This window comes from Amblyomma mixtum, chromosome 10 (genome assembly GCF_055824585.1).
Source record: "Amblyomma mixtum isolate Tamu chromosome 10, ASM5582458v1, whole genome shotgun sequence".
Taxonomy (NCBI): domain Eukaryota; kingdom Metazoa; phylum Arthropoda; class Arachnida; order Ixodida; family Ixodidae; genus Amblyomma; species Amblyomma mixtum.
This window is the reverse complement of record NC_143021.1, coordinates 126,855,598-126,879,292: the sequence shown is the minus strand read 5'-3', so window position 1 is coordinate 126,879,292 and position 23,695 is coordinate 126,855,598. Positions and strand designations below refer to the sequence as shown.

The following is a 23,695-nucleotide window of genomic DNA, read 5'->3' as shown; positions in this document are numbered from 1 at the left end:
GAGATTTCAGCCGCGCAACTTGCGCGAAGATCATGATGCCATTTCAGGAGACATATGGACGCCCTCTGCCGCGGGTACCTCGGGAGATCTACCCACAAAAGGCAACACTTTCCTAGCGCCATGTACACCCCGTTCTGCTGAAATAAATTCTTCGTCAGCTTCAGGCCTCGTTCATCTCCTGTGGGGCAGACACATGGAGGCTATGGAAAGAGAAATGATAGCTGTATGGTTAAGAGACCGGAAGCAGGCAGTGTTGGGGAGAGAACGAACGCCGGCTAATGATATTCTAGTAGAGTTCAAGAGGAAGAATTGTGGTCCGGAAGGTCATGTAACACTAAAGCAAGATAACCGCTAGAACTTAAGGGTAACGGAGTGGATTCCAAGAGAAGGCATGCGTAGCGGCGGGCGGTAGAAAGTTAGGTGGGCGGATGAGGTTTAGAATTTTGCGATGGTACGGTGGCCGAGTTGGCAAAGAACAGGGTTGATTTGAGAGACATGGGAGAGTCCTTTACCCTGCGGTCGGCGTAGTCAGGCTGATGACGATGATGATGAGGAAGGAAACCATTGTGACCGCAAATATTATATGCCTTGAGGAGATATCTCAGAATATTATTGCTTGTACATCTTTACTATCTGCATCTACCTCTAAGCACTCACTTGTGACATTTCTTTGCGGTGCGAACTGGTATTAAAAAAGGAAAAACTGCAGTACCTGGCGTATAAGAGAACTAAAGTGGCTGTTTGGGTTTGTTGGTGAGTTATCATGGCTAAAGAGTGCAGCGCGAAAAGACAAGGACAAACGAAGAGGACAGGACAAGACAGCGCCTGTCCACTTCTTCTTTTGTCCTTGTCTTTTCGCGCTGCATTCTTTAACTATAAAACAACGTACTGCAGCCTAGAGATATTCCTTTCGCCACGCCAACAACAAAAAAAAAACTTACAGAGGCACTTGATCTACTGACGTACTTTAAATGAAAACTATTGTTTTTTCAATTATAGTTTAAATGAAAATTTTCAAATTATAGTACCCTTTTATTTTTATTTTTTAGTTTTATTTTTATTCCTGTCGGATGACACTTCCATATTGAGCTATATTTTGGCTCCATTCGGTTTGCGCTACTCGGTAAGCCGCGAAAGCTGCTCTCGCTTAGTTTCCAGAGATGCAAAGCGTTTCTTTCTTGAATCGGCCACAAGCTCCTCCCACTTCGTACCGCTGCATTTCCTTCAGCATGAGCCGCCGCGGTGGCTCAGTGGCTATGGTGCTCGGCTGCTGGCCCGAAAGACGCGGGTTCGATCCCGGCCGCGGCGGCTAGAATTTCTTTGGAGGAGAAATTCTAGAGGCCCGTGTGCTGTGCGATGTCAGTGCACGTTAAAGAACCCCAGGTGGTCGAAATTTCCGGAGCCCTCCACTACGGCGTCTCTCATAGCCTTAGTCGCTTTGGGACGTTAAACCCCACAAAACCAAACCAAACCTTCAGCATGAATCTGGCCGTTTTGTATGCGACAGCATTAATGGTGACAAACCAGTGTAATTGCGGCCATCGCCGATGTGTCGAAGATTTCTGGATTGCACGAGAGTATCGTGAGGTCACAACCGCATGAACTCGCGGTGGTAATTCAAACACCCGTCAATGAGATCACCCTGAAGACGTCAGCATACAATTCCTCAATGTTCTGTAAGGCCGCAACGTCATGCCATCACTTTTGTGGAGTGTCTCTGAAAAAAAGAAATCAGCTGAGGTAAAATAAACAATGGTTTAGCCGGAACTCGAACCGCTGCCGCTCTGCAACTCAGGGGCGCTTTTTTTTCGTTATTGCATAGAAATAGAGTCGAAAAGCGAAATGTAAGCACGCTTACGCCACAAAACACACACATGTATCTAGATAGGGGAGCCAGCAAGGCGACTCTTGCAGGGCAGCATATATTCCCCGCACGAAAGCGCACTGTTCACGAAACAAAGATTTCGACGAGCGGGGTGATTCGGCGTTGCGGTCCCTCATGCGGCTCTTCGCGAGGCCAAATAGCCCCAGCAGCATCAATAGATCATATGGCACAGCACAGGTCCATCTAATTGTTCATTGTAATATGTCCCAGAAGAACACAACATCAATGCCCCGGTTCGGCTTAAGTTAACAGAGCCGTTGTGTGTCCTATGGCAAAAAAAATAAAAGGTATTCAAACAATAAAACAAAAATACAGCAGTGCCCTAAACGCAACCAGATATTGAAACAGTATCACAAGCCGATGAGGAGACCCAGTAATGCTTTCCTTGGAATTTTCGCACTCTTCATATGCAGTAATTCTGGACAAAAGCATTTTTCAGCGGCGAAATCTTTTATCAACGCATATTTTTAATATATTGTAAGATTTCTCTGTAACAGTCATTATATCTGCAGATCACTCAACGGCAGTCTTGCACTTGTTTTTCTATTCACGGTTTTGCTATCGTCAAAAGCGTTGCCCATTTCTTTTGTATGGCAGTCTTAACTGTTAGAAGCGATCGATGGAAACACTTTAACATAAAAAATTTCCAACATATCAAAATAATGGACCATTGCCTTCAAGTCATCCAATTAAATTGTCTTACAATTTTCCAATTTTGGAATTTTTTTCCCGCGAAACCTAGACATTTAGTAAAACACGTTGCGGGGCTACTTGGTTATGCATTTTCTTTCGTTAAAATTTAAGCAGCGCTAACTTTTAGGACGAATACACAGAGGACATGACAGGACGGGCGCTGACTCCAACTATGTTTATTGAACACGTTTTTCGTAGAACATATAAGAAACGACGACCGTGAGCGCATGCGCATCTGCGACAGACCACAAAAGGAAAGGCCAAGATGACCAAGACGACAGCAAAGGTAGATTAATGTGGGCGGCACGCATTTCGTCCCTTATTTTTAAGCAATCTGAATTCGCTGGCATGCAGGAAGACAGAAGTGGTGCTGACACACATGTCGCCTTTTGTCTTGATGAAAAATGCTTCGGATAATTCCCGAGCTAATCTATCTTTGCTCCTGGTTAGAATTTTGATTTTGTCAAGCCGTGGCTCACAGTTCTCATCGTTTTGGGCCTTGCAAGAACGGCAATGGGCGTGTAGATTCAGGCATGAGTCTGATGCGTTTCTCAAACTTCGTTGATGTTCCCTGGCACGTTCGTTGACACAACGCCCTGTCTGGCCAACGTACACTTTCCCACAAGAAAGGGGGATCCGGTGTGCCACGGGTGTGGTCTATGAGATCCCCGTTTCTTGTGGCAAAGTGTACGTTGGCCAGACAGGGGGATGTGTTAACGAACGTGCCAGGGAACAAGAACGAAGTTTGGGAAACGCATCAGACTCATGCCTGAATCTACACGGCCATTGCCGTTCTTGCAAGGACCAAAACAATGAGAACTGTGAGCCACGGCTTGACAAACTCGTAATTCTAACCAGGAGCAAAGATAGATTAGCTCGGGAATTATCCGAAGCATTTTTCATGAAGTCAAAAGACGACATGTGTGTCAGCACAACTTCTGTCTTCCTGCATGCCAGCGAATTCAGATTGCTTAAAAATAACGGACGAAATGCGTGCGCCCACATTAATCTACCTTTGCTGTCATCTTTGTCATCTTGGCCTTTCCTTTTGTGGTCTGTCGCAGATGCGCATGCGCTCACGGTCGTCTTTTCTTATATGTTCTACGAAAAACGTGTTCAATAAACATAGTTGGAGTCAGCGCCCGTCCTGTCATGTCCTCTGTGTATTCGTCCTAAAAGATAGCGCTGCTTAAATTTTAACGAAAGAAACCTAGACATGTACGCATTTACCGGCTTTCCTAACAAAACTTAGTTCGTTGCTTCTTTTTCCTACAGCGCAGTAACATACTTATGCCTCATTTTGACGGAAAATTACTTAGAAAAGTAGTGCCGAACCGGGACAAAATGTTAAAGAAACATAGAGGATCAAGTGGTCGTATTAGAATTATAATTTGTCCAACCGTGTAAACTGGCATGCGTTGCTAATGAAGTTAGCAATCGTCAGCGAATATGCAATAACATTCTAAAAAAAAACATTCATGAGACGGCGCCAGCCGTTGTTTCGGTGTCCAGTGATATTTGTCGACTAAAACGCAAAATCGCTACTCAGTTACCGAACCAAGAGGCTCTCTCGGCGGCTGCGCCATGCTTGCCATCACACGGCGTCTACAGGGCATGCCTTTGTTTCAGGGTGTACGTGAACATCCACCAATCTAACCACAAGATCAGTAGGGAGTTCAATGTTGGCAACACGAAGAACGGTGACCTGGTCACCTGCAATATCCGGATGACTACGAAATACTTCTTGATATTGTTTTCTTTCTCCGCCAAGCCTACTCCAGTGGAGCCTGATGATGTATTCCACCTACTTCAGGTGGATTTCTCCGGCAATCTGACCGTGCGGCGCGCAACCTACGTAAGTCTGCGTGATGTGATAATTCAGTGCATGGAGCATATTGCAATAGTGCATTGTTACATTCTACAGCTCTCGGTGTGCTTTGTTATTATTACTGATGTAGTTAGAACAACAAGGTTGCGTTAGTTTGCTGTCACGCAGTCGCCTCACGAATTTATGCGCAAACCGTTACGTCACCGGCTGCTGTGGTCCCCTCTTTCCTACGGCACGATTTGGCCCATTTTGTCATAATAACATTAAACGTTACCTCTGAAACACGATGTGTTTGGGCAGCAGACTGGTACTAGTTATGCAGTTCATTTGCCATCCGCTTGTAGCATAAGTTGTTGGCGCGAACAACGAGAATTGTCTAACAAAAGGTAAAAACAGCGCTATATTTAAAACAAAACACACCTAAAGACGGACAGGACGGGCGCTGTCCTTTCCGCCTTTCTTTGTGGTTTGTGTTAAATTTAGCGCTGCTTTTACATTTTGTTGGACAATGCTCCAACAAGTAGCCCAGCAAGATGTACTGTTGAGTAACGAGCTTGTCAGTGTACGGTTTGTTAATGTTAGGTTCAGTTGTACCGCTAATGACGGGTGGTCTGGCATCGCAGTAATCGTCAGCCACATGTCCCCAACGCCAGACCAGTTCTATCCTAGTTCTCGGCCTATCCGAGTTGGAAGGTGCGCTAGAGGCCTTCTTGCCGTAGAGCGGCAACTGCACGTGCAAAGATGAGCTGCAACGGATGATGTGGTCAAAAAACGTCATGAAGTAAGGTAAGGCCACAGGTCTTGTGAGGCTGCCCGGGAAATTTTGCATTCAATTCTGTTCCCACAAATCTGAACTCTGGTGACCGACGAGTGGCCACAGTGCTGTAATGTACGAACCAGGAACTACGTGTTTAGAATGCGTGGGTGAAAGTCAAGTCGGCAGCAAGAAACGTGTCTCTCTCTCTCTCTCTCAGGATGAGCTAAAGTGGGAAGCACTGTTGTCCAAGGTGTGTGCGGGTGCTCCTTGGAGCATTGTCACATTTTGGAAGGTGTTCAGGCTGACAGGTTGTTTTTGCCTGCATGCAGAAGAGCCCAGGGACTGTGGCATCAGCTTGCCGAATGTGAAGTGGCGTCGTAGATGGCGCCTGTCGCACTATTGAAACTTGATGCTAGGACTTGACAAACTGCAACTGATGCGTGTCCTGGTATGCTGATGCCTCGGAAGGATGTACTAGAACAAGAGGTTGATGTAGATAGATTGTGGTCTCAGGCATGAACAACGAGGTCGCTAGGCAGCCTAGCAACTAGAATCCCCGGGTTGCGAACGGGTTTACTGTTGACTGGTTCAGCTACATGAAAATTTACGGGTCGTGCGGTGTTCTGCCTGTCATCGAGCAGCTTGCCTGGATGCCGGTGTAAGGCGCTACGGATACAGCGGACACCAGTCGAACTCATCACGCTAAATTCTGAACTGCGGAGGCTCCGAGAAGGGTCACTCGCAGACCTGGGAAACATCGGCGGGCCTGGCTTAGACAATAAAGCTCTTCGTATCTAGTTAATTCGACTTCCATTAATTCAGAGCATTGTCTAATTGACAACCCAAATCTTGGTAGCTTAAATGAAATTATATTTACCCACACTCTTCTCAAGATCACTCCAACGACGCGTATTGTGTGTGCATTTGTGGCAGTCACTGCCTAACAGGCAAGATATAGCTTTTAAAGACATCAGGAGTGAAACCAGATTTGTGGCAATGTGCATGCGCGATAACTTCTTGTTTAGAGCGCTCATCCACTCAAAAATTACACGTGTATACTCCCTGGCGCTTCGTTCAAGTTATCTAGACAGGTATGTGGACGACTGCACTACTTTATGGCATTCCATTATGATAAGTCGAACGCTTTTCGCGGCACTTAAATGAAATTGGAGAGACAACGGGGCTCGCATCAGCCCGAGGGGGTGATGACGCTGGTAAAAACATCGACACAAATGGCGCCTATGTCCAAACGAACTGTAAAGAGCCATACTCATCACTATGATCATCAGTTGAGAAGCTACGACATGATGTCCTCTAGTTTTGTGCGAAGCTCTTGCATTTCCTTACGTGTTTACATTGTTTCCGGCTCCTGGTCGCTGCCAGCGTTTTTTTGTCTGGGCCGCTATAGTCGTTTGCTTCACACCTTGAGCACTGGCACATGGCAATTTGTTTTCGCGTTGTGTGCACGCCTGCTTGAGTGCGTGCGTGGATAGGAGTGTGGGAGGCTGCTCATGCCCGGAGTATTCCGAAAGGCTTATAAACTAGTTCTTCCACCCCTGTGCACGAACTGCACCATTAGGTGGAAATGTGAACAAATAATTATTGCTACTCAAAATTTGTCTTTAGAAACAATAAAAAGTCACATTTCATCCAGAAGTAAATTTTTGTTGCTGGATATAAGGTGGGGTTTATTCGGAGAAGCTTCTTAACGGGAGCAGGGCCAACAGCAGTCCGAGGTCAGCAAGTAAAGACAGGAGCGTGCACCAGACGATGGCCATGCGGCTCGCACGTATGCCCGGAGTCTTCCTTACAATGATCCCAGGCACGAGCGTACGTACCTCGAAACTAAATGTACATGCCACGCCAGCAGTAGCGAATACGGAGGTGCGTGTAAATCTTGAAAAGGCCGGCGTTATCGCATTGCAAGTAAGCGCTTAAACAAGAGCAGATATAGGACCGGCGGTGGTGAGGAATGACGAGGAGCCATTTTCGCTCATCAGAGTGAGAATTCTGGCGATAAAGCAGGTTATCTCAGATTTCAAAATGTGAAGCTTGACGGCGCAGGGTTCGGGATGGGGTAACCGCCGATGGGTCGTAAAGTCGAGAAGAGCACGAATCCTGGGTTGCTTGCACTGTTCAGAACGCAGGTCACTGATGGTAGGAGACGGCGTAGTGGCTTCGATTTCACAGAGCCTGGCAAGTTCGGTGGGTAGCGGGGAGCGAGACAAGGTGTCGATGTCCTGATGCTTGCGGCCCGACCGGTAGACAATTCGGATATTATATTGTAACAGTTGTTACAATGAAAGGGAGCTGCAGCGGCTGGACGAGGGCATCGAGAGCTGGAACGAGGGCATCAGAAAACGGACCTACACTTCAGCGTCGTCTACTTCTACCGATTGCGCTCTTTCTTCTTCTACCACGTGTCACAGCCCCCTCCTCTGCAGCATCGCCCCGATGCGGTGCTACCGTCAGACAGAAGAGAGGGAAGAAAAAGAGTTCAAGAGTTAGGATGAATGGATGGAAAAAACTTTATTCTTAATAAATTTAAACTGTTCTTGACCCCTACGGGTCACTGGGTGCCGTGGTCGATCCTTGGTCCAGGATGCCGCACTTGACTGCTGCCATCGTGGCTCGGCGCACAAGAAATTGTTGCGCTTCCTCGTCCTCGCTAGCCAGCAAGTGCTCCCACTGCATCACACTCGGATTGTTTATTCTTGGCTCTAAGTCTGCTTTAAGCAGGTCCATGTGACATGCTATAGTGTAGGTTTACCCTGACACCACGGACATTCGTCTGCATATTGTGTAGAGAAAATCTTGTGTAGTTTGTGCAGGTGTGGGTAGGTACCGGTTTGTAGTCTGCGCCACTCTACGGCCTCCTCTTTGGTGAGCCTTTTGTGTGGGGCAGGGTAGCGTTTCCGCTGACCCCTGTAATGATCGAGTATATCTGAGTACGTGGGGATAACTGGGTCAAAGGTGCCTGTGGTGCAAAGTGTTGAGTCTGCTCGGTTGACGTACCCTCGAGCTAACTCGTCTGCTGCCACGTTGCCCCTCATGTCCGGGAACCCACACTATACTATGTTTAGTGTTTTTGTGTCTTCTCGTCGTGTGTAGAATATGATTGGCGATGCTGTCTATCCTGCCTCTTGTGTAGTTTCTACATGCTTGTTTAGAGTCCGTCACTACAGTGAGGTTGTGTCCTGTTGCGTTGCCGTGCGATATTGCCAGAGCAACGGCGGCTTCTTCAGCTGCTTCTATGTTTGCGTTGTTCATCGTTGCCCTGGTTATTTCTTACCCTCCTTCGTCTGTTATAACGACGATCGTTTTGCGTTGGTATCGGTACTTTGCTGCGTCCGTGTAGACTACGTTGGGATTGTCGCTCAGTTCCCTGGTGAGAGCTTGGACACTGGCTTGGCGTCAAGAGTTACACCACGAATCTGACATCACGGAATAGACTACATGCAGCCTGAAACTCAGTCGGGAGTCGCTCGCAGTTTGGCTTCATTCGCAGCACATGCACAACGTCGCTGCGCTTGCTGTTGTGCGATGAACGAGCTGGCGAGGCTGGTGCAACTTCGTACGTTACGTTGCTGAGGCGGTGGACAACAAGGTAATATACGATGTAGCGGTGCAGTAACTTTTCGGACAGCCAGCGGCGACAAACGGGCGTCCAGACCCGCACATAGTCGCCTGGATTGTAGGTAATGGTGCGGCGTCCAAGGTTGTAGCGGTAAGCATAGATCTGCTGCTGAGGGTGAATGCGGTGCTTTGCCACTTCCCGCGCTTCTTCCGCGCTCTGAACAAAAGTGGCGACGTCGACGACAAGTTCACTCTCACTGTCAGGGGGGTCCACGGGTAGCATAGCCTCCAGGGGGGGGTGGTAACCTGTCAACCGCGTCGTTTCTTGCTGCGCGGTATTATACGCGTATGTTGTGTATGGACGAATTTGATCCCATGTTCTGTGCTTGATATCAACATACATGGAAAGCATGTCGGTCAAGATCCTGTTGAGGCGTTCCACCGAGCCATTTATCTGCGGGTGGTACGCCGTTGTACGTCTATGGCTGGTGTGCGTGAGCTTGAGCACAGAGTGAGTGAAGCGGGCCGTAAATGCAGCTCCACGGTCAGTAATGATAGCTGCAGGAGCGCCATGCCGCAGTACGATGTTGTGGGCAAAGAATTCGGCGACTTCAGCAGCGGTACCGTTTGCAAGCGACCTGGACTCAGCGTACCGTTTCAAATAATCGGTCGCGACCACAATCCACCGTTTTCCTGTGGACGACTTCGGAAAAGGGCCGAGGAGGTCTATGCCAAGTTGCTGAAAAGTGGTCTTTGGGGGTGCTATGGCCTGGAGAAAGCCGGCTGGTTTCAGAGGAAGAGATTTGCGCCGTTGGCAATCGCGGCATGTTTTTACGTATTTGCGCACTGATAGTAGTAAACTGGGCCAGTAATACTTAAGCCGAATCTTTGCCAGTGTGCTACTGACCCCCAAGATGACGGCGGATGGTTCATCATGACAACGCTCCAGATTTCGGAGCGTAACTAGGATGGAACAACATGCAGCAACGTCTCCTTGTTGCTGTCATAGTAGCGCTTGTATAGGACCCCACGCCGCAGAATGAAGGACTGTAGTCCACGACGGAACACACGAGGTACACTGACATTAAAACCCTCCAGATACTTAATGAGTGGCGCCAACTCAGAGTCAGTCCGTTGAAGCTGCGAAATACGGGACACGCTAATGGCACAAAGAAGGCGGCAATCTTGGGTGATCTGTTGCGTTGCCGGCTCCACGGACGCTCTTGTTAAACAGTCCGCGTCTTGATGCTGCCGACCCGATTTATAGACGACCGTCACATCGTACTCCTGCAAACGGAGGCTCTATCTGGCCAACCGGCCAAAAGGGCATTTAATGCTGGCTAGCCAGCATAGAGAGTGATGATCGCTGACAACACGAAACGGTCGTCCGTAGATGTATGGTCGAAAAATACGCAGATCCCAGATGACGGCAAGACACTCTTTTTCTGTAGCCTATAGTTCCGTTCCGATCGAGAAAGAGTGCGGCTCGCGTAGGTGATTACTCGTTCTGCACCGTCCTGCCACTGTATGAGGATCTCTCCGATGCCGACATTGCTGGCATCAGTGTGGACATCAGTTTCTGCATTCTCGTCAAAATGAGCTAGTATTGGAGGATTTTCAAGGCAGCAGCGGAGTTCCTCGAAGGCTTCGTCTTGGACACATCCCCATACGAAGGGTGCGTCATCTCGAGTCAAGGCTGTCAATGGCTCAGTTAACCGAGAAAAATCTTGAAAATAGCGACGGTAATAGGAGAAGAGGCCCAAAAAACGTCGGAGGGCCTTCTTGTCGGTTGGGCGTGGGAAATTGAAGACGGCGGAAGTCTTGTCGGCGTCTGGGAGAACACCTTGTGCGCTAACAACTTCACCTAAGAAACGGAGCTCCTCGAAGGCGAAATGACATTTCTCTGGCTTGATAGTTAGCTGAGCAGACTGCAGAGCTTGAATGACAATGCGCAATCGCTGCAAGTGTTGTTCGAAGCTAGACGAAAAGATGACCACGTCGTCCAGGTACACAAGGCACGACTGCCACTTCAGACCAACTAAAACAGTGGCCATCATGCGTTGAAACGTGGCCGGAGCGGAGCAAAGTCCAAACGGGAGCACCTTAAATTCGTACAGACCGTCGGGTGTTTCAAAAGCCGCTTTCTCATGGTCTCCCTCGTCCACCTCGATCTGCCAAAATCCGCTTTTCAGATCTAAGGAAGAGAAGAACCTGGCATCTCGGAGTCGGTCAAGCGCATCATCGATCCGGGGGAGTGGGTATACGTCCATTTTAGTAACATTATTCAGTTTCCTGTAATCAACGCAGAATAGCAACGTGTTGTCTTTGTTTTTCACCAGAACCACCGGCGACGCCTACGGACTTCTTGACGGCTGTATAACATCGTCTGCAAGCATTTCATCGACTTGCGTTCTAATAGCCTCCCGCTCTTTAGGCTAAACACGGCATGGACGCTGACAAACTGGTGGCGTGGCTGAATCGTTCACGATGCGGTGCATGGCTACCGCCGTACGTCCGACCTTGGTGCTCACCGCGAAGCAGTCTTTAAAGTCAAGTAGCAGCAACGACAGAAGGTTCTTCTGATGAGGTCAACACCGGATTGATTTTAACCTTCTGAAGGGCGTTACGTGGTGCGGCATCGTTGTAAAGATTCATCTCTACGGGACACTGATTCGGCAACCCTCCACGTCGTGGAGGAAGGCGGCGACCGTTCCCTTGGCGAGGTACTGAATTTCATTGCTGAAATTCTTCAGAAAAACTGTCGCACAGCCGTCATTCAGTTCTACAAGACCGCGCGCGATAGCCACTCCCTTCTCGAGCAACAGCGAAGGGTGACTGTCCGCAATACCTTCGTAGTCGTGAAACGAGTCGTTCCTCACTAACACCCTTTTACCCTATTATTGGTCCTCTCAAAAAAGAGGTAAAAAACATAAAAGAAAGAGAGAGGATGCCTGGACCAGCAATGCTTTGCCAGGCTTAACGTCAATTCAAAATAAATGAAAAATAACTAAATGTTCCAAAGAAGAAAAAAAATTAAGCGAAAAACCGAGCATTAAAAAAAACTCATAAGAAAAGAAAACAAAAGTCTCGTCATAATAAGTTTGACGCAGGCACACTAACACCAGCACACTGGACCATGGTCGCAGCACTACGTCGTCTTCGACAATACGCAGAGCGTTGACTCCTGGGTCTTCTGTGTAACTGTGCGCCACGGCTTGCTTCGTCAAAAATGTGACTCGCGCCTCGTGTAGGTCGATCACAGCATCGTTTGCGTGTAGAAAGTCGAGGCCCAGGATCAAATCTATCGAACACTCGCGCAAGACGACGAATTCACCGACGTAGACGAAACCGCGGATGCCGACTCGGGCTGTGCACCTTACGGCCGGGCAAATGAAGTGACTTTCCGCTGGGCGAATGCTAGGGCCCAACCATGGCGTCAAAACTTTGCCCAATTCCTGGGCGAGGGCGTGTTTCATCACTGAATAGTCTGCGCTAGTATCAAGTAAAGCGATCGCGTCAGTTCTGTATATTGTCACGCACAAATCAGAACTACGCGTCGGATGCTGTCGCTACCCTGCCCCTGTGAGAAATCGGCGTATCGGTATATCGGGGGCGGATGATCTTCAGTTTTTCCGACAGCAGTGGTCTTGCCTCCAGAGGTCGCTGGTGTTAGTTTTCCCGACGCGGACTCGGCAAGCGACGGCCAGCAGAGCTACTCTGGCGGCAGGGGCTGGAAGCCCGATACCGGAGAGGTGAAGGCGAACGGGAATCCCGCCTTCCGGAGTAGACACGGTTCTGGCACGCCCAGAGAAGCTGCGCAATCTCATGCGCTCGTTCGCCGTTTCTGACGGCAAGGTGTGTCGGGATGGAAACCGCGAAGGTCCACCTGGCGGTACGGGCATGCTCGGTAGAGACGGCCGGGCTTCCCACAGTGGTAGCAGAGAGGCCTGCGGTCCGGTGTACAACACAAATCCGACTTCCGAGGGCACGGCCCAGCTGTAGCGGGTGCGGTTGCGGAATATGCGGCGATGTTACTCACTGGAGTCGTCGGGGTAATACCGTATCCAGGCACGTTTGCGTGACAGGTAGCGATGTTGCTCACGCCAGGCGTAGGGGAAATATGGGACCGTAGCTAGTCGTGCGACGCACAACGGATGCGTACGTGGGTCTGAATTGAATCGGGGTGGCGCTTCGGGGACACGAGGTGCCTGCGCAACCTGTCGCACCTCATCCCTGACGACTTCGGTCAGCGCTGCCAGCGGTGCAGGCGCAACCTGGGGCAGATGGATTTGCGGAAGTTCCTCCCGGACAATTGAGTGAATTAGTTCGCGCAAGGTGTCGGCACTGCCGCTGAAACAAGACGAAAAGCCTTCGGGCACCATGTTGTTCATGTCCCGATTGTACTGGCGGGCCCGTTGTTGCAGCGTCATCTCCATCGTGGTCACCTCGGTAAGAAATTCCGCCACCGTACGGGGCAGGCTGCGCACGAGGCCCGCGAACGGCTCCTGCTTAACCCCACGCATGAGGTGGCGCAGCTTCTTCTCCTCTGTCATGTTGGGGACGGCGCGCTTGAAAAGACGCGCCATGTCTTCGATGTACATGCGCACACTTTCGTTTGTACGCTGACTTCGGGAGTGCAGCGCAGCTTCAGCCTTCTCCCGGCGGTCAGCGTTGGGTAACGTGGCCAGGAGACTTCCGCAAACCGTCTCCCAGGTGGGAAGGGTAACCTTGTGGTTTTCAAACCACCTCCCGGCAGACTCTTCCAAGGCAAAGTAGCCGGTATTGAGCTTGTGCTCGTCGCACCAGCCTGTGTCTCGAGCCTGTGTCGAAGGTCTTCAGCCAATCCTCAGCGTCTTCGAACAGGTCACCGTGAAAAGATGGCGGTGTTCACAGTGGGTGGCAAAGGATCGCCACCAGGGCCCTGGTGTCAGTGACCATGGCATTGGGGCTCGACGGTCGAGGCTGGATCGCCGCCGGGGGCCTGGTGTCAGCGGCCATTTCAGCTGGACTCAGCTGCCGAGGCTGCGTCGTCCTTGTTGGCGGGAGAAGGGGCATAAATTCCGGCGACTCTCCGCGGAGGCGGCGGCTTGGGCGCTGATGAGCCGGTGTGAGGTCCGTTTTTATATCGTAGGCGTACACAGGTCTGGAAGTATACCCAGCACTGCTCCACCAGATGTGTAGCAGTTGTGACACTGAAAAGGAACCGCAGCGGCTGAACGAGGGCACCGAGAGCTGAACAAGGGAACGAAGGCACCAGAAAACGGACCTCTACTTCAGCGTCGTCTACTTCTACCGATTACACTTGAGGACCAGCGGACTGGAAAATGGCAGGGTTAATTGAAGAGACATGGGAGAGGCATTTGCCCTGCAGTGGGTGTATTCAGGCTGATGATGATGATGACTTCTACCGATTTCGCTCTCTTTCTTCTTCCACCTCTAATCCACGTGTAAATATTCTTGAAGACGCAGCGCCCACCGCGCCATGCAGCCAGAAGTATCTTTCAGTGACAAAAGCCAACAAAGGGCGTGATGATTCGTAAAGACGTCGAAAGGACGGCCGTACACGTAGGAGCGGAACTTGCCTAAGGCCCACATAATAGCAAGCCACTCTTTTTCAGTCACAGAGTAGTAAGACTCAGCCTTGGTAAGTGTACGGCTGGCATGGGCAACAACCTATTAATTGAAACCGCATTTGCGCTGGGCGAGCACTGCACCGGGACCAATACCACTGGTATCAGTGTGGACTTCAGTGGGGCGCCGCCGGATCGAAATGGCGCAAGATGGGTGGTGCCGTGAGGAGACGACGCAAGGTGTTGTAGACGTCAACACCTTGCAAATGCCCAAGCCAAAAAATCGACAATGGCGCCGAGCAGCTGAGTCTAAGGGGCAGCAATTGAGGCAAAGTTGAGAATGCAACGCCTAAAATCAGAGCACAGCCCTAGGACGCTGCGAAATTTCTTATTGGTGGAATGTTTGGGAAAATCAATCACGGCACGAAGTTTCGCGGGGTCAGGGCGTACACCGTCTATCTAGAGAGCGTGACGTAAAATTGTCAGGTCACGGGGGTAACGGTGCATTCTTTAAAGTTCATCGGCAGGCCTGCGTTTGTGAGGCGTGTCAAGACGTGCTTCAGGTGAGACAGATGCGTGTTAAAGTCGGGCGAAAAGTTAACTATATTTCCCAGGTAGCACAAGAATGGCTTCCTCTTGAGGCCACGCAAAATGATATTCATCATTCGCTCGAAAGTAGCAGGAGGAATCTAACGTTCGACGAAAACTCGTCTAGTCGAGAAGAAGATTCATGAAGTCAATAGAAGGAACGCCGACCAAAAGGTTGTTGTTTAATATGAAGACGAAGACGTTTCGGCTTCCATACGGAAGGCCGCCGCGGTGGCTTAGCGGTTATGGTGCTCGGCTGCAGACCCGAAAGACGCGGGTTCGATCCCGGGCGCGGCGGCTGGAATTTCTTTGGAGGAGAAATTCTAGAGGCCCGTGTACTGTGCGATGTCAGTGCACGTTAAAGAACCCCAGGTGGTCGAAATTTCCGGAGCCCTTCACTACGGCGTCTCTCATAGCCTCAGTCGCTTTGGGACGTTAAACCCCATAAACCAAACCATCCATACGGAAGCCTTGATCACTGGGCGGAAAGCCCAAATCACATCGCTTAAGTGCGCTGCAGTAATCGCCCCAGGCATCTTGCGTACGTAGGCGGGAGATTGCCTGCGTTGTGGTTAAGGGTTTTTTCTGTTGATTGAATTATTAGGGATTCCAGATATCGACTTGACAGCCAATTCTTCTCTCTTGCGATGACTGAAGCTTCTTCCCAGGCTATTTTGTGCGTCGCTGCTTCCACGTGTTCCGCAAGTGCATTAGAAGCAATCCTCTTTTTCCTGACGTCGTTGTTGTGGTCCCTCAATCGTCTTTCGAAATTCTCGCTCTCGCCGATATAGCAGTAGTCGCAATCTGCGCAGGGAATCTTGTAGATGACGCCAGGAAACTTCTCTTTCTTTATCTTGTCTTTGACAAACACCAGCTCGTGCCTCAGCTTGCACGCCGGAACGTGAGCGACGTGTACGCCGTAAGTGCGTAAAACGCGAGCCAGAGACTTGCTCACGCCCGGTACATATGGGATAGCAGCTCGGGCTCGGTACGGGGGACCAACTGGTTCTGACGGGCGTGATGACCGTTGAAGAACAGAATCTACGAAGTGCTTCGGGTAGCCCCATTCAATCAGTTCTCGGAGCACTTGGCGTAGGTCGGCAGTTCGATCTTCTGGTCTTGGGCAGATGTTTTTGGCACGTCGGACGAGGGAAGCCACGACGGAGCGTTTTTGGCAAACCGGGTGCACGGAATTAAAATGAAGGTACCGGCCTGTGTGGGTGTCCTTTCTATAAACTTTGAAAGAATGGCGGTGGTTACGGCGTTCGACCAAAACGTCCAGAAAAGGAAGACGGCAAGTAGCCTCCTCCTCAACCGTGAATTGAATGGAGTCTTCCATGCTATTGAAGTGATCTGTGAAGGCACCTAACGCATACTTTTTGATAATGCAGAAACAGTCATCTACGTAACGTACAAAAACTTTTGGGTGCGGTTCGAAGGTGGCCAGTGCACGCGCTTCTATTGCATCCATGGTAAGGTTTGCGGTCGTCACCGATATAGATGCGACCATAGCGGTGCCGTGAACTTGTTTGTAGACTGCATTCCGGAAAATAAAGTAAGTGTTCTCAAGGCAGAACTGCAACAGCTTCAGGAGGTCTGATGCTTCGATAGGGGTTCTTTCGCACAATCCGTTGTCATTCTGCAGCGCCGAACGGCACACATCCACAGCCAGATCCACGGGTACGCTGGTGAACAACGACTTTACATCAAAGGACGCCATGACCTCGTCGTCCTCCACCGTGACATCACGTACTTTTTCAATGAAATCGAAAGAGTCACATATGAAAGTCGAGCTTACGGCGTACACGTCGCTCACGTTCCGGCGTGCAAGCTGAGGCACGAGCTGGTGTCTGTGAAAGACAAGATAAAGAAAGAGAAGTTTCCTGGCGTCATCTACAAGATTCCCTGCGCAGATTGCGACTACTGCTATATCGGCGAGAGCGGGAATTTCGAAAGACGATTGAGGGACCACAAGAACGACGTCAGGAACAAGAGGATTGCTTCTAATGCACTTGCGGAACACGTAGAAGCCGCGACGCACAAAATAGCCTGGGAAGAAGCTTCAGTCATCGCAAGAGAGAAGAATTGGCTGTCAGGTCGATATCTGGAATCCATAATAATTCAATCAACAGAAAAAACCCTTAACCACAACGCAGGCAATCTCCCGCCTACGTACTGAAGATGCCTGGGGCGATTACTGCAGCGCACTTAAGCGATGTGATTTGGGCTTTCCGCCCAGTGATCAAGGCTTCCGTACGGAAGCCGAAACGTCTTCGTCTTCATATTAAACAACAACCTTTTGGTCGGCGTTCCTTCTATTGACTTCATGAAAGTAGCAGGAGTGTTAAATGCTGAAAGCGTCATATGACGGTAAAAGGCATGGCGGAGGCGAAAGGCATGACGGAAAGGCATGACGGTGCCTTTGGGACTTGCCAATAACCGGAGCGCAAATCAAGGGAAGAAAAGAGCTCGGCGCCTTGTAGACAGACCGGAGCGTCTTCACTAGGAGGTAGAGGGTAGATGTCCTTGCGTGTGTGTTATATTATTGCGGCGGTAATCGATGAAAAATCGAACGGAGCCATTCCTCTTCTTGACGAGGAGAATCGGGGAGGCCTATGGGTAGTTAGAAGGCTGAATAGCATGGCTCTGAAGCATGGCGTTTACGTGTTCTTTAATAACTCTGGTTCAGTCGTGGAAACACGATATGGTCACTATCGCAGAGGGGCATGGCCACCGGTGTCAATGCAGTGCTCGACAGCAGACGTGCGCCCCAAAACGCGTTGGGGGCAATCGAAGGAGGAGCGAAAATTCTCAAGAAGCGCAAGAAGATGGGTTCGCTGTGTTGGAGGAAGAGTGGCGTCCATATAACAAAGGAATAGATCGGTCGAAAACGGGGCGGGCACAGGGATAGGTGAGCTGAGGGCGTCCATGGCGTCAGGCGGTGATTCTGCGGCAGTGTCGGGTTGGGTTAAAACAGAACCAAAGAGCTCATTCCCCGACGCTTTTCCCCGAGGCGCAGAGCGAAGGGGCTTGAAAGCGGGTTGAAGACCGGTGCGGTGCGGTGCGGTGCGGTGAGGCCGGTGGATAAAGTGAGCTGGGAATAAGGCAGCAGCAGACAATGGCGTCGCAGAAAAGTAGGAGACGGCGTGAAGATGACACTGGCATCGAGAACGCAGTCACAGGAGAGAGGCACAATCACGGAAGAGCACGCAGGAATATCGATACTGTCGGCGACAAATGCTATGGCAGAATCAGGGGACCATCAATTTCAGTCTCTGGCGCGGGATTCGGCAGCACAGAAAGCGCTACTTGAGCCCGAGCACAGTCAATGAGTGCGTCGTAGAGCGATAGGAAGTCCCAGCCCAAGATGATCGAATCCGAACATTACGGCAGAACAATGAACTCGACCAAATACAAAATGTCTTCTACGACTAGTCGAGCGGTACACGGTGCTAACGGCTGGATGAGGTGGGCACATATATTTCGTAACGACAGGCCAGAAAGGGGCGTCATCACTTTCCTCAAAGAGTGACAAAGGGCTGAAAACATGACATAAACTGCAGCACCGGTGTCGACAAGCGTCATCACAGATACGCCCTCTACAAAGATTTCAATTCAATTAGCGGCAGAAAAAGGAGGCCTTTCAAATTTCGACGACTGCACAGTGCTCGCCTCACGAACTGCGGCACCTAGTTTTCCTCTTGAGTGGGCGAGGGATGCTGTCGCATTGAAGAGATGGAGCGCCGACACGGAGAAGCTGAAAGGCGTCCAGTGAATACGGTGGGGTTAGGAGACAGAGCGGCTCAGGGGCGGATCAGCAGGAGGTGAGTACTGACGCTGGGGCCAGTAACCGAAAACTTCAGAACGTGGTCGTGAGACGTTCATGCGAGGACGGCAAAGCCGCGGCACATGACCTGGCAAGCCGCAGAAGTAGCAGATAGGGCGGTTGTCAGGCGTGCGCCAGAAGTTTCCCAGTTGAGCAGACGGTCGAATATTATGATGCGTGTCCCAGGAGTTTCACAGATGAGCAGGCGGTGGAATAAAAGCAGCGGGCTCTTGAACTGACCAAGAGGCGTAGCATAGGCAGGTGGTCGAGGTCACACAACAACGTCCGCATATGTCAGCGGGGCCGCGATAGGTGTGGACTAAAGGGCTTGCGGGAGAGCCTCAGCTGCCTGTTCTCGAATGATGTCGCAGAGTCGGAGTTATGTGTGGTCATGGCTCTTGATGGCGTGAAATAAGTGAGAGCTGCCGAGCAACTTCTTCACGGATCAAGCTCTTGATGTGCGGAGGGAGCGATGACTGGTCTCTTGCATCGTTCAGGCCAGCAAGCGAGTGTCTTTCGTTGTGTGTTCGCGAGTCAGGGCCCTGTCCTTGCGTAGTTCGTCGAAGCTCTGACATAGGATGACGACTTCCGCAACAGTGCCCAGGTCTCGCGGTAAAATCTGAAAGGCGTCGTCATCAATGCCCTTGAGAATATGCCTGATCTTGTGCGCTTCGGACATCTGTGCATTCAATCCCTTGCACAGGCTGAAGACATCCTTGATGTAACTCGTGAAGTTCTCTCCTACCTGCTGCGACCGCGCACGCAAGCGCTGTTCGGCACGGAGGTTTCTGACAGCCGGACGGCTGAATACCTCCGATAAGTTTGCTTTGAAAATGAACCATGATGTAATGTGCGCCTTGTGGTTCCGATACCACAGATTTGTCACGTCCGTCAGGTAGAAAATCATTGTTCAGTTTAGTTTCTGCGTCCCACTTGTATGCGCTCACCCGCTCATACGATGTCAATCCTCAACATCATGGTCGTCCGTGCCGCTGAAGATGGCGGGGTCGCGCTGGCGGAGTAAACCAGCACAGACGACGCCGGTCGGGCTTACCTGTACGCCTTGGTGGTTGACATCCGAAGGCATAGCGGTACGATGTAGCGTTCGGCTGCGGGAGTGCCAGGGCAAGAGGATATTACCCAGCACCTGCACAAAAGAAAGGTGGGGTTTATTCGGAGAAGCTCTTTAACGGGAGGAGGGCCAACAAGAGCCGTGGTCAGCTAGTCCAGCCAGGAGCGTGCACCAGGTGATGGCCATGCGGCTCGCGCGTATGTTCGTTGTCTTCATTACAACACAGAACAATTAGGATTTTTTTTTGGTTCTTCCTAGTTGAGGTTCCCTGTCTCTGAATCTTGTAGAGGGAAACTGGGTTGATGAAGATTGATGTAGGATGCTTCACGTCTTGCACATTAGAATTGCTCAATCACATTTCTAAAGGACATTTCTGGAAAGGTTAACTTTTTATAAGAATTAAAAGCACAAATGAAGATACAAGCAAGGAGAAAACATTTACACTTGACTGGCTCGTAGTTCTACGTGACAAAACCAGCCCTCGGTCCAGCCGAAATAGCCGATTTTAAACCCTATGTCCCTGCCCTCGGTGGGGAGAATAACCAATCAGCTAACTGCACAAACGTCCACCGTATAGATTATTGGGGAAAGGAAAACATCACCAATCAACCATTCGGAAAGCGTAACACAACCAATCAATGATTGGGGAAAGAAGGTAACTCATCGCGACGCCGTACACATATGTACACTTTCTACAATCACGATTTCGGATAATTATGCTTTCGTGCAGCGAGCTTCGCGAACACTCCCTTTCCCAACGTCCGGTTGACACCAGTTCAAGGAAAGTCACTTCAACCCATCTGTTCCGCATCATCACTCCTCATGCCTGCAGCTAGCGCGGCAATATCATCTTGACCGCGCTTCAAGCTGTCAACGCACGCCGCTGCAGACATGGGACAAAAGCCACGCACTGTGACGCGGATCCGCCTCGCCGCAAGCGCTTGCGCAAAGGATGCGACCTAATGAATCCGTCCCTGAAGGGAGTTTGACCTTTCCCGTAATCCTCCGCTATCCGGCGCCCCCCTTATCCCGCTGGGTTGACTAACCCCCCCCCCCTCTCTGCGGTTGTGCGGAGGGCCCAAGAGAAAGAACATAATGGGCATTCCACTAACGCGAACCGGATGCGGCAAAACAAAGTACAGCACCGCGACTTTCACTCCTCCCAACCAAGAATGTCACACGGACACTTGTTGTCAGTGGGACATTAAAGTTCAGCCTCGGTGTCCGACAACAAAACTACATACACATACACACACACGTACGCCGGCTGTCTAGTCAGTCCACCAACACGCACACATGCCCGCACACAGCGGTTATTTCAACCCGCGCAAGCAAAGCTGGAAACCAATCTGCACATTCCAGAACCCAGCATGTCAGATCGGTGACCAAAACTGGCAGAAACAAATTCTAGCAGCCTACATCTCGAAACAAAACTTGTTTCTTTTGGCCTTTGTCCAGAAGACTGGACCAAAATTCCGTATAATACGGCACAGCGCTGGTTGCAAAGGCTGCCGCCGCTATTTGGTCTACCTTGTCACTTTCCTCAAGATTGACAGAGGTCACCTGCTACATGCGCTCTTCGAAGACTGCTGCCGCCGCGTTTGCGATCGCCCCTTTGGAATTCACATTAGGGTTACGCCTATCATCAGCTACCTCACATACAGTTTTGCAATCAGTTTCAGGTAGCGTTAGCTCTTCGTACAGCTGCGCACCGACGTTCGCTTCAAAGAAAATCGTGCGGTCACGCCTTCTTTTCTGACAACTACCTTCACCAGCTTGCTTCCGCACTTCTGGCAATGAAACAGACTGTCTCTCTGCCACGCTGATACCCACAGGGACACATGCATTATCCGAATCCCCCAGTTCCCACCCTGCCGCGAAACACATTGCAGCGATCTCTGTTAGCTGACAATCTGCGAGAAAAACTTTTGCAGCTTCCGGATCTTTCTGAAGCTGTACTGGGGCCTCAGGCTTGTCTAGACAGGTTCCTGGGAAATTTCGAATTGCTCTTCACAATCAGCTCTCTCTGTTTCTTCCTGTAGCCGCTCTCTTTCTGCCTGCTCGAACACTGAGAGTTTTTCAGGTGTAATCAACTTGCTGACACCTTCGGCTACATCTGCTGCCACTGCGAAGAGTGTCAGCTCCGGCTGGCTAACATATTCATCTTCGGCAGCCAGCTTACCTTCGCCTGCAAAGGATGTTCCCGCTATTGGTGCCTGCTCTAGCTCTTCGTCGAGCGTTACTACTGCCTCAGAGTTAGCGCCAACCTGCTCTGGTACAGTGCTGAACTCCTGTTCACAAACAATACACTCATGTGCCTCCTGGGTCTGCTCTATCACAGCTTGCTCTGACAACCAGTGCTTCACAGGCATGACTAACGCCCCTATGCCCTCAGCCATCTCTCCTGGCACGGCACACACGGTTAAGCCCTGCTGCCTAACCGCTGCAGCTTTCACCCCTATAGCCAATGGCACACAGGTCATTCTCTGCACGGCAACATGCTGTTCTTGCTTCGATTTCGGACAGTCAATCATTAAATGCCCAAATTCCATGCAATCAAAACATTGAACTGCAGCAAATTTGATCTCCCTAGCAACTTGGTTGGTTGGTTGGTTTATGGGGTTTAACGTCCCAAAGCGACTAAGGCTATGAGAGACGCCGTAGTGGAGGCCTCCGGAAATTTCGACCACCTGGGGTTCTTTAACGTGCACTGACATCGCACAGTACACGGGCCTCGAATTTCTCCTCCAAAGAAATTCAGCCGCCGCGGCCGGGTTCGAACCCGCGTCTTTCGGGCCAGCAGCCGAGCACCATAGCCACTGAGCCACCGCGGAGGCCCCTAGCAACTTTCGGTCCCTGCTGTAATTTCGATTGCATCTGCGGAAGCTTGATCTTTTCTCGCTCAATTGCGAGTTTCAACTTTTCAATTTCAAGCCGCTGCTCTGCCTTCTGCTCAACCACCATGCGTCGCATAATGCGCTCCCGATTACACCGTACGGCAGCCATCTCCATTTTCCGTGCTATCACTTCTAGTACGAAAACACTACACCGACATGGTGAATTCGGAGAAAGCAGAGAGGTCTCCTACCTCGCTGGTTGCTTTCCTCTGCCACGGTATCTCGTCGCCCTGAGTGGCGACAGCGGGCTCCTCCACGCGGATGACTTGAGCCCCAGATCTCACGGCAGCTCGTTGACTTGAACCTCCCTGATGATGTCGCCTTCCAGGTTGAACATTCTCGATGCGACAGCGCGGTTCATTCAGCAGCTTGCTGACGTCTACCTCGTTTGACTCGCTGGTCGCCTGGTTCTTGTCTTGAACCTCAACGCGGACGCTTGGTTCCTTCCGCAGTTCACGGACTTGGCACCTCCACGACACGTCGGTAGCCTGGCTCTTTCAACTCCTCGCTGACTTGAGCCTCCTACGTCCCGTTGACCTTGAACAGCAGTCTCCGAAGCTTCAAAAGTCATTCTATGACGCTGACTCACTTTCCTCCTTTAGGACGTACCGCTCTGTAGCTTGTCCACCGAATTGATCTTCCGCCCTTCGGACAGATACCTCGAGCAGAAAGACGTAGCAAATCCTGTCGACTGCGCCAGTTGAGATCCTGACTGGAGAGGTTATTCCTTGAAAACACAAAGAGTAATTGTTGTAGGATGCTTGACGTCTTGCAGATTTGAATTGCTCAATCCCAGTGCTAAAGGAAATTTCTGGAGAGGTTAACTATTTACAACAATTAAAAGCACAAAGGAAGTTACAAGCAAGGAGAAAACATATTTACATTTGACTGGCTCGTAGTTCGATGGGACGAAACCAGCCCTCGGTCCTACCGAAACAGTTGGTTTTAAGCCCTATGTCCCCGCCCTCGGTGAGGAGAATAAGCAATCAGCTAACTGCACAAA

General features: G+C 50.5%; 1 protein-coding gene across 1 annotated transcript in view; it reads left to right on the top strand.

Annotated features, from left to right (window-relative positions):
* The window catches only part of LOC149326894 (uncharacterized), a 103,591-nt gene extending 98,060 nt beyond the window's left edge, over window positions 1-5,531 (top strand). The window contains exons 7-8 of the mRNA XM_089564718.1: window positions 4,208-4,433; window positions 5,493-5,531. Coding sequence (XP_089420844.1) covers window positions 4,208-4,433; window positions 5,493-5,531 — 265 coding nt within the window. The remainder of the gene's footprint in view (window positions 1-4,207; window positions 4,434-5,492) is intronic.
* Window positions 5,532-23,695: the final 18,164 nt, after the last annotated feature.